The sequence below is a fragment of the Merops nubicus genome, unplaced genomic scaffold, assembly GCF_000691845.1.
Source record: "Merops nubicus isolate BGI_N331 unplaced genomic scaffold, ASM69184v1 scaffold2320, whole genome shotgun sequence".
In the NCBI taxonomy this organism is placed as follows: domain Eukaryota; kingdom Metazoa; phylum Chordata; class Aves; order Coraciiformes; family Meropidae; genus Merops; species Merops nubicus.
Genome location: NW_008580686.1, coordinates 43,551 through 55,278, shown reverse-complemented (window position 1 = coordinate 55,278; position 11,728 = coordinate 43,551). Strand labels below are relative to the sequence as shown.

The 11,728-nt window shown below is 39.8% G+C and overlaps 1 protein-coding gene across 1 annotated transcript in view; it reads left to right on the top strand.

The window, feature by feature from the left end:
- LOC103781837 (cyclin-dependent kinase 6) overlaps positions 1–11,728 on the top strand; it is a 125,506-nt gene that overhangs the window by 87,455 nt on the left and 26,323 nt on the right. Inside the window, exon 4 of the mRNA XM_008949596.1 lies at positions 9,234–9,343. Coding sequence (XP_008947844.1) covers positions 9,234–9,343 — 110 coding nt within the window. The remainder of the gene's footprint in view (positions 1–9,233; positions 9,344–11,728) is intronic.

The window sequence follows — 11,728 nt, the reverse complement described above, 5'->3', positions numbered from 1 at the left end:
GCAGGAATACATAGGATGAATTGTATTTGTCGCTACCTAAGGATGTACAGTAAAGCAACTGGAACAAGGCCCAAGATCTGGTCCTAGAAATTAGGACTGTTCCCTCAGCTCAGTAATGCCAGCAAGCAACTGAGTGAGTGGAAATGTGACAACCTGCTGCAGCCAGGTCCAGAACAAGACCTGTGTTCCAAGGCACAGTCACAAGCTGCCACCTTTTTAATGCTTTGCTGCTTTTGGTAAGGTGGAAGGAATTCTCTCTTATAGCAGATGTTTAACTTGAACAGCATGAGAAGGCAGTGGTGTTTCTTTCTTTCTGCCTTTGTTTTTTTTTTTTTTCAGTTCTGAGGTAGATTATTAGAATTTGCTATTTCAGTCTAAGAATTTTGATTATTTGGCCTTGAAGCACAGCTTAAGAATGTCTACTTTGTAAAAAAGCCTTCACTCTCCATCAAGTATCTGTGTATGTAAACACATTGCAACATCAGCACAGGCCTCATTGCATGCAAAGCTGACCACTTCTGTAAAGGACCAAGCTGTCCCATATTCCATAGAAAGCTGCTCTGCACCTTTGAAATTGGTTTTGATGGTTTTCGTTTTGATTTTCATACACAACAAGCCCTGGCAAGACTTTCTTTGACTTCTGTGGGCTCTGAATCAGGTACAGCAGTGTTGTTGATACTGTTTTTGCCTCTTTCTTTTCATGTAAAGATAAAACACTTTTCAAGTGACATTTCAGGTGGTGTCTCAGAAATATTCTCTGTGTGGTGTCAGTAGAGAATTCTATGAAATATTCTGCTTGATGAAAATATATTTCTTTGTATTAGTTGTGAGGCAAGTTCTGAATTGCCACTAATGGTTGAAAATACTACTTTAAGAGGCAGTTTTCCTTTCTAGTCACTGTTGCACAGAGCTGCCTAGTCCACAGAGTCTTTTGAGGTAAAAAACACTAAAGGTAGGTAAAGGATCTTCTGCTAGTGTTTATGTACACGTGTGTTGTGCAAACACACACACACAGACACACACACACACACGTACTCCTACTGACAACGGATGTACCTACAAAAATTCTTCAGCAGCATCATCACACTGGGTTCTGTGGTTCTTCCTAGAAATAAAAAAAGCAAAATTCTGATTAGTTTTGTGCATATAAACCATCAAAGAAATGAATAGCTTCTTTATTTGTCAAGTTATCTTAAAGTGGATGCTAAATCTTGCTTTCCTCAAAGCACAAATGTTTTAGCATCAAAAAGAGACTGCATTCTGAAATAACAACTTTGTAGTGGGTGGTACATGTGATCAAGATTTGTATCTTGTATAAACAGATAATTCTTTTCTTGATAATTTAACTAATGAAATAATAACAACAATCCTTCCACTTTTCACAAGCAGTTAATCAAGCTTGTACCTAAAATGGAGACACATGAATAAAGAGATGAAATTGGTATCACCATGTGCACTTTATAAGACTCGTACCACTTGAAAGGATGTCATTATTACACATGTTAAACCTTTTGTCAAGAAATAAAGTGCTTTCTAAAGCCACCAGAATAGTTTCCTACAATTTTAGTTTAAAAGGGAAACTACTGTTTCTATAAACAGACAAAATATAATCATCTTTTTCAAAGAAAGAAACATTCTCTCCAGCCATACCTATCTCTGCAGTGGAACTGAAAACAGTTACATAAGAGTAGAAAAATGAAAAAACACTACTAAAAAAAAATTAAACAAATATAATTATTCAGGCTGATATTATCCACGGAAACTAAAGCACATTGTATATTGTATAATATAGCAATTATTACTTTCTTCATCATAGTTAGATAATAAGTCTTCAGAGTTAGATTAAAGAGACACATAGGCTTGCTTCATAAATGCAGAATGCACAGCACATGGTTTAAGGATAGTGATGGGGAAGCACAGAAAGAAAATCAGTCCCCAGTAAGTAAAGCAGGCACACTCCTCTTCCAAACCGAAGACGAAAAATATGTTGAGGTCATTTTACAAAGGCTACAAAGCCTATGCTTAGCATCACAGATCTTGGCCTTATTATACCTGCTGGACAGATGGGTTTTGGAAGGGCTCCCACCCTGTGCTGGAGGTTGCTCTGCAAGGTGCTGTAGGGAGCCATGAGGCATCATCCCTCTCTCAGAGCTGGAGGGGGCAGCTAGGGGTGGCTCGGTGAGTGAGAGGGCTGGAGGCAGCCGCACAGAGCAGGCCAGCCTGGGCTGCGCAGAGCAGCAGGCAGGGCAGGGCTCGGAGCCTGCGGTCCTGCCGAAACGCCACCGCCTCGGAACGTGCTGCCAGCTGCCCCGTGAATAGCCACTTCTGCCTTGTTCAGTCCTGGTTGTTCATCACTGTTCCAAACTGCAGGTGATGAAAAAGATATCATTAAAGAAAGTCTTCTTTTCCTAAGCAATTTTTAATGTTACGTTGACTTCATTTTAAGTAATGTTATACAGTCAGGCCAGTGAGCCATTTTGAGGCATATTCATTTAAGAAATTACATTTCTTCTTTTCAGGCTCTGTGGAAGATTCAACACAGCATTTCTAGCAAGTGAAAGGGAGGTGTATTAAGAGAGACTTTCCGCAGTGGTAATTGAAGCTAGGCATCAATCGGTACACAAGCCCAGATTTTTAGCTGTCTGTAATTCTATCCTCTACAACTAGTCTACGGCAAATGTGTCAGGTTTAGTCAGACAGCTGAGATTAAAAAAAAAAAAAAAAAATGAAGAAAATTATGCAAGTAGTTTCAGAGTCCCAGACCTGAAGAAGAAGCCACACAGTAGCAGCTCCCTAGTGAAGCCGGAAAGATTCCATTTGAATCCTCCTGAACAGTTTGAAGCAATAGATTTTTTTTGTGAAGTTGGGACAAGACAAAGGGCTACACTCTACCTAGTGCACCATATATTCTATAGCTATATTCCCTCATTTTTCCTCAAAAAGAAAGGACAAAAATAAATGGAAAAGAGTCAAAAAGATGCCCCAAAGACCATGTGAAAGCCCCATTACTTAGAACCAAACAAAATAACTGAGTTTAAGAACCATGTTACAGAAGTTTAAAAAAATCATTTACAAATAATCTTTCATGAGGTTTGAAACGCTTTAAGCAGTTAAATCATAGAATCATAGAATCATAGGGGTTGGAAGGGACCTCGAAAGATCATCTAGTCCAACCCCCCTGCCAGAGCAGGACCACCTAGAGTACATCACACAGGAAGGCGTCCAGGCAGGTTTTGAATGACTCCAGTGAAGGAGACTCCACAACCTCTCTGGGCAGCCTGTTCCAGTGCTCCGTCACCCTCACAGTGAAAAAATTTTTCCTGATATTCACCTTGAACCTCCTATGCTCCAATTTGCACCCATTACCCCTTGTCCTATCATGGGTCATCACTGAAAAAAGCTTAATCCCATCTTCCTGACACTCACCCTTTACATATTTGTAAACATTGATGAGGTCACCCTTCAGTCTCCTTTTCTCCAGGCTAAAGAGACCCAGCTCCCTCAGCCTTTCCTCATAAGGGAGATGCTCTACTCCCCTAATGATCTTTGTAGCCCTATGCTGGACTCTCTCCAGCAGCTCCCTGTCCTTCTTGCACTGAGGGGCCCAGAACTGGACACAATATTCCAGATGCGGCCTCACCAATGAGTCAGTGTCTAATGGCAAATATAATTAACAAAAGATTACTAAAAAGAGTACAGTAGAAACTACAGTCACAGAAGCAAAAGATTTTATTTGGATACAGGGATACTTTGTATGAATTTAAACATCCAGATAATTGCTTTTGTGGCACGATTTCTATGAAAGCTAATATTGTAAAAGGTTTTACAGGCCTCTTTAAAGTGCCCTCAGAACTAATTAGAGAAGATGTAATCTCATCCAGCTTTACATGTCTAAAAGGAAGATGCCTACATGTGGGCCAGTTAGATTCGCCTCACAGATAGTAAGCAGTTGCTGCATGTGTTCACCTGACCTGTAAAACACGCAATAAAGTAAGACTAGTTGCCGGGTGAGATGAGTAGTGGACCATGCCTCCTCCATCCCATTGACCTGCCTGATTTGTCCTGAATCAGTGGACATGAAGGAGGCACAGCAAAATGCCTTCTTTCTGGAGTGAAAGGAAGACCTGGGGCCACAGCATGACTCAGACTCACTGGTTAGTAGATTAAAGAGTGCCAGGAAACATCCGTGGGTACTGGAGCTCAATTGTCTATACTGTTAAATTATTAGAATAGTTCCTGGCATGGTTTTGAGTTATGCCAACCAGCCTTTCCCCAGACAGTTCTGAGGCATAGTTAATCATGGACCAAAGATCATCCCCAATAAGCAGTTTGCATGTGGTCACCTTTTTTGGGAGGCTGAGAATTTAATAATATGGACATAGATCACCCTGTGCCTGTTGGTCTCAGTGCCAAAGGAACATTTCCTGTCCCGTTTAATTTCCTAGCAGAGACATAGCCACTGTGTTACAGTCTGATCCCTGCTTTGTTCCTGTAGCCGTGCAACTGGGCATTGGTCTGTACTTAAAGTCTGTGGCAAACCGAAATGTAGGCTTTTTGTGTCTATGTTACTCAACCCCATCCCTCAACCTCTGTTTGTCTTTTTTGAACTGTATGCTATTCAGATAGCAACTATATTTGGAAAGGGCTGTGTATTGTGCATTTCAATTAAGCAGTTATCCAGAAATTAAAATCTGCCCTGTAAAGTAAATGGAAAATGAATGAGACTGACATGATGTGTAGATCTTGTGTTCGCATTGCTAGCAAGCAGATTCTTACCACTAATCTGATTTTTCATTAGAAACAGGTACCATGAAGTACAGGACTGAAACTCCTGGGGCTAGATGGTCCTAGATAGCAACATCTGTCAGGTATAAGGCAGAAAGCTTTATTTCAAAATAAAGTTCTCCTTCTTCTTCTGACTCTAAATGCAGGTCTCCGTTTGCTTCTCACCTTTCCTTCTTCTAAGGTCTATAGGCCTTCTATGTCTATGACCTTAGAGGTCATAGACATAGCCTCAGTAGACATTTGCAGATGTTCTTCTCCTTTCTAATGGCTCTCAGATACGCATTTCATTTCTTCTCATCCTGAAGTGGTGCGTGAATCTTTTGACATTTAAATGTTAGAAACAGCAATGTGCAGCTACTGATACCGTTCTTATCTGATGTCATCTATGATTCTGTGATCTTATCTGGGTAGTAGAAATACACAATAAGCGCTGGACAAGGATCGTAGTTACTCCTTTAGGTACGCACTTCTTCCATTGCGTTAGTTATTCTCAGTCTTTTTGTGTGTAGCTTTATCTATAAAATGCCATTGTCATAGGGTATCCTCAGGACAGACAGAGTGGACTGAGAAGGTAGCGGGAGAAAAGGAGCTAATTTTGTTCAGGAGCATTTAAAGGCATTTGGAAGAAGAAGGGACAGGGTGTGAAACTCAGAGGAGTTTGAGGGTGCAAGGGAGCAAATGGGGAACACGAGGGAAGACAGAACTCACAGGATGTGGCAGGACAGCAGGCTGTGTCCACCCAGATGTTTGTAGATGAGCAGCAGGAGTTAGTCCTGTTCAGTGGTGCTGTTAGGGAGGCCACTGGCATGTGGCAGAAAGGCAGAGGCAGGGGCAAGGAGCCAGAAGCTCAGAGGACAGCTGGAAGGAACCTGGCTGGTATTAAGAAGAAAGCTAAAGAGACCAAGCAGAGTGAGGAGAAGAAAGAGGAGAAAGGAGGGAAGTCTATTAGATGGGAGGACTAAAATGTGACATGGTCACTAAAGCCTAAAACCTCCAAAGTATCTAGGAGCCTTGCGCTGAATTTAGGATCTCCGTCAGAGTGTGAGCACGAACCCCTATTCCTTCAGAGCAGCCACCATGTGCTACATCATGCGTGTGTCAGGTTTTCAGGAGAGGCAGAATTTAAGTGAACTGTACTGATGCAGGTGCTTGCATTTTTCATCCTAAAAAATGGGACTTTATCAAGCAGCTCTTTATCAAGTGCTCTATCTTTCAAGGAGAGCCTGCCTCACTGCTGGTGTGACTTACCAAAGCAAAGCATTTTTTCATTCTAAGTCAGAACTGTGCTAAAGAGGAAGTGATGATCTGGTTGTTCAGCCTCACCATATCCTGTGTTCAGAATAATTTTCATTTCTACTTATCTGCAAATGTTAATGGAATGTCCACAAATATTTTCTTGGTTTCTATGGTAAGAAAAAGTGTGAAACTTTATTTCAAAACCACAGCATCATCTGTATCATCCTGTGCTTTTCAGGAGAAGACCCCAACCACGAGTGGCATTACTTGTGTGCAAAGTGGCGTTCAGTACATTGTGATCCCTTTTGGATTCATATTTTGAAGAACAGACATGCATATTGCAAACCATAAAGGTTACTTTTTCACTTTCATAATTGCACAGTTATGACAGAGGATATGAAAACAGCTCAACACAGTTTACTTCCTCTCTGACTATAAAGCAATCAGGCATTTGCTGGAATTTAACTCTTAGACTCTGGAATTTTTTTTTTTTTTTTTAAAGATTTAAGTTTTGCAATTACTCAGAAGTGAAATCTCCCAGTCCCCTGTGTATGCATCAATGGAGCATAGCAGGGTGCAAATCCTTGGGGAACCGTGCAAGTAAGTGGTCACGTGGGAGAAGCAGCTAACATACTGCAAGCTTCCGTAGCCTTCTGAAAGCAGCACTGTTCCCCCTGAGCAAGCACCTGGGGACTCGCCATGAGCTGCAACATTCTTCTCAGGAAAGGAGCAGCTCTCTTGTGCCATATTTCTCTCGAAAAGGAACTTCAGTTTAGGGCAATACATTGTCAGAAGTGTTCAAACAGTTTCACAACGATACATCCCCCAGTTCTCTGCCTATGAGAGAGCAGAGACTTAATGTGGCAGGGGTGGTGAGACTGGGGAAAATAAAGCACCATTTCATCCTGTGTGAGAAGAGCCATTTGGATCTCAGAGCACGAATCGTGAGGTTTGGTGGGATTCCTACAGATCAGAGATCGCACAGCTCTTGCTCCTGATACTGCATCCAGCCACTGGCAAACAATAATGAGTCAAAAGTGTTATAGCTAATTTCTCAAAGCAATGTTTCTTCAATAAGCTTTTCCACAAACATACTGAAAGAAGTGCAGCTCAGTTTGAGAGGCATCAGGTAAACTATATATGTGTTTCAGGAGGAATTTTATCTGACTCGGATAGGGCAGCTCCCTGACCTCCAGTTACACTTGTCTTCTTTACCTGATCTGAATTTCTGAAGAAACTTTTCTGGGGTTTATAGGGAGAAATATTTTGGAAAAGCATCACTGGTATGGTACAAAATCAGGAACAAGACAAGCAAAGTTAAATAACGCTCAACTTCCACACAGGAATATTTCTGTGGACAGGTATCTGGGAGTCTACCTTGCCAGTGCTGTACTTTGCACTGTGTTATGGAACTGTTTCAAAGACAAATTTTATGAATAGAGATCAAAGTGTTTAAGAGAACTGTGCAAATACCCATGAACCTCCCTTCAATAGCCATTCAGTAGTTCCAAAGGCTGTCAGGGCATGTAATGATTGTAATAAATGTTGTATTTGCTTTTGTTTCAGCTGACTTTGGCCAGTAAATTCTACCAATTACTTCCATTGTTATTTTTGCTTAGAAGACAATTATATTGTTATCATTTAAAAAAACAAACAAACCAACAAACAACCTTTTCCTACACATTTTTTTTTTAGTGGTCTTGAAACTCAGAACTCACTATTGTAGTTAACATAATTTAAAAAGTTGTTTTCATTCTTTGTACTTGTTTTTCAGTGTTTTTGCTTTGTTTTATTCTCTTCCTGAAAGCTGCATCTCCAACCTTTGTGTTTGTTGGAGAAACAAAACAATAATTATTGAGACCCCAAGGTGCTTCCTGCCCCCAGATTAATAGTCAGAAGTTTAAATTGTAGCACACACTAAGAAAATATTGATATTTAGCAGATGATCACATGTTGTTATGGCTGGATTATAATTGTAATCTGGAACAGGATACTCCCGTGGCTTTGAGATTATGTTCTAACAATATAAGAGCTCACGCAGGACTCTACAAAAGCTCCTTATGTTCTTCTGCAATATACTGACGGTCCAGTCAGCTTCCTCTCTATTTGGTCTACTTGTTTTTATCTACAAAAGGATAAATAGAAACTGTCCCACCTCTGTTGTGGGTCCAATGTGCAGGATTCATCAAAGTACATCAATGGAGCAGTGCCAGTAAAATTCCCACTGAGTGTTTACACGTTGCGACATGACCCTAGGACAAGAAGAGCCTAAGAAGAGCAAAAGCTTTACGTGGCATGTGCCCCTGGAAAAGAGTGTATCATTTGGAAGTAAATTGTGAGAGAAGTTAGTGCTGGCCTAACCAGCAGCATGTGAACAGAGACAGTCACACAACTATAAAGGTCAGGAATCTGCCAAGGATCCCTGTGCTGTGTTGCTTATGGGAAAACTGGTAGTTTAAGGTACTGCTGTGTGTGAGGAAACTACAGTGGCCAGCACTGAATGCCTTTGGTAAGGGACAACCTTGGGGAGGGTTTGATTTAATTTGTGTAAAACTGTTAAATACTTTATAGCCTCTTCAGAGAGAACTTTTGAGACAGGTCAGACATGTTTACCCAAGTTAGCCCATGCACTTGAGCTAACCCTATTTCTTTTACCAAAAAAATAATATATAAACTATGAAGAGTTTAGGACAGACATGGGCTACAGGTTCCTATTTGTCCTACGAGTAAGTCCACACTATTCCCTAGCTTTGTTTCCAGTTTGGCTCTGGTGACTACATTTCAGGGACCCACAAAAGTTGTTTAAAGAAAAGGATGCCTTGCCCAACAGACTAACATTTGCTCTATGGAGGGTTGAAATATCCACTGGAAAGTGTTTGGGGTCTGTGAGTTACAAAAGCTTCAAAGAGTTTTCCTGGTAGAGTGCTGTGATATTGTATTATCACACCAATGCTGTACTCCAATACTGTATTTTTGTTGTATCCTGAGTTTCACTGTTCTTGAAAAGAAGTGGTCTCACTTCACGATTTATCATCACTGCAGCTATCCATACTCAGATTTTCCATTTTTTTCTAATCGTAGGCCAAACCTGTTTGCCCTAATCTGTGAGATTTTACTATTTGAATTAAATTAAATCTGAGCAGTATGCAACACTTATGAAGTTGTAATTCCATAGATAACTGTGCTCTCTTATGTTCCTTTTTGTTTTACAGGTTGTTACTTTGTGGTATAGAGCTCCCGAAGTCTTGCTTCAGTCCAGCTATGCAACACCAGTTGATCTTTGGAGTGTTGGCTGCATATTTGCAGAAATGTTCCGTCGAAAGTAAGAAAGTTTTATTTTCTTCATGTTTTTCATTTGAAATTTGGAAAAAAAATGCACAGTAATATCTGGTTTAATACACTGGCTCATGTTTATATTGGAAAGAACTAATTGGATGCTTTATTTACGCCATAAAATGTAAAGATCCGTTCTGAATTCATACTTGTTACCATCTTGGAGTCTTTCATTTTTTATGGAGTCTGCCTCAGCTCTTAATAAAGCCTGTATTAGCATTGTTGTGTTCCTTTTACACCCAAATCCAAATGGAGATAAAAGTGAGCTAGAGAGGCTGTTGATCAGTTTGAGTAAAGCTGGATTCTAGAAAGGATTTACCCCGAGGAAAGCAGAGCATTGTGGTCAGCAGAGTATTCTGTTTCTGGAGTTTGTTTGTGCACTGGAGTGTCATCTGTTTGCTTGTAGTCCCCTCTTGGCATGTTTGAGATCTCAGATGTCACTGTAAAGTTGATTTCTAGAGGTAGGAAACAGGCAGGATTTTTTCAAGAATAAGGAAGGTATTCAGTATCAGGCTTGATGAGGCTCTGAGCTGCTTGACCTAGTTGGAGACATCCCTGCTTATTGCAGGGGGTTGGACTAGATGACCTTTAGAAGTCCCTTCTAACCCAATACATTCTATAATTTAGCCTGAGTGCAGGGTAACAGAGATGTTATATGTAGCCAAAAAAAAAAAAAAGAAAAAACAACCCAGACAAAAGACTTTTTTCTTCCCCTGACTCGATTAAATTGGCTATCAGAACTATCTCGCTGCACAATATTACAGCTGCATGCAGATGAGTTGTGAATGTGAAAGGAACACCTGTCTTTCCCCATGGAAGGGTGCTAATATGGAGGTTGTACCATGTAGGATGTGGAGAGGAACAAACCCACAAGAGCCCTAACAAGGTAAATCTGTCTCACTGTCTATGATTCTATATGCATTTTGGTTGAGCATACTGCAAAAAGTGCATGTTGTCATCACCTGGATGATTGCTCTCTAGAAACTATATAGCACTTTGTAACCTCCACTCTGAAATCAAAAAATATGCATAAAGAAAATGTGAAAGAAAATTATACTGGCTGGCCTAAGACCCAAAATCAGTACAATTTACAAGGAGAACCCATATTGCAAGGGCCTTGAGAAACAACTATTTAATTTATACAATGAGAAGTTCAAAATACTAATAGAAGTCTTGTAAAATAACTTTGGGATTCTACTACTTATTAATGTTAGTATATGGAAAAATCATTTTTCTTGGGCTTCTTGCCTGCTCAAATGGCCTGGGTAGAATTACTATATCTCCACCCTTTCTGTCTCTGACTCAGAAATGAGGTCACAAAATGAGAGAAAAAAAGAATGTGGACCTTAGGAGTTGCAATTAAACCTTCCATTGCAAAATTCTAAAGATTTAGTCTTCTCCCATATACTGCCAGGTTCACAGTACCATTAATCCATTGATTTTTTTTTTATAATTTAAATAGCAGAATCAACAACTTTATTTTAGCATTTGCAATAAAAGTGACACAGGACAAACAACTGAAAATAGAACTTTATTACATGCTCAAAACTCCCTTTTTTCCCTCATTTAAGTTGCCATATTATGGCAGATAAGAAACATTGCCATAGACAAGCAGCACCAATTTAATTTTATTTTTATTTTTATGATGTATGAGCCTCATTGACTCTCAAATCCAATGCAGTAAATTAAATTAGGGACAGTTAAATTTTCCACTTGTTTATAAATGCAAACATTACATTAATATTATAAAATCAGATAATTTTTTTTTTAAATGGAAATGAGATTTGACTTGAAGCAGAGTTTGATAAAACCAGGACTTCTGTTATTCTTGCCAAATGCAAGGTCAGTTTGACATTCTCAGTCCTAAATTTGGGAGACTGTCAAAAACAGAGGTCAGGAATCTGCCAAGTCTGTATGTACTATGTCCTTTCATTGGAAACAATATGACTTTCACATACTTCAGTATAGAAGCATGATTTGGAAGACTAATCTCAAGGCTCGCTGCCATGAAGCTAAATGAACAGTACTGAATGCTATCTCCATGGTCTGCTGTGTTGGGTTAAAACTGGAACACTCTCTGTATGATATATGTTGTCTTTCTGATTTTCCTGATGGACTGCAAAAGAAAACCCCTGTTACTGTGACCTTGGTAGCAATAAAATGTACAATTTTGCAAACTCAATGGATTATTTCCAAAAGATTGAATAAATGTAACAGCTCTTTCTGCTGGAATAATGGTAGTGTCCTTGGGTGATCACTAATCTGCTTTTCCACTAGTGTTGATAGGATAAGAGTACAAGAATGCAGCTCAAGCTTAGAAGTAGGTGTTCGTTTGACATTAAGACAACCTTTTCTTTTTATTGTCTTACTGGGC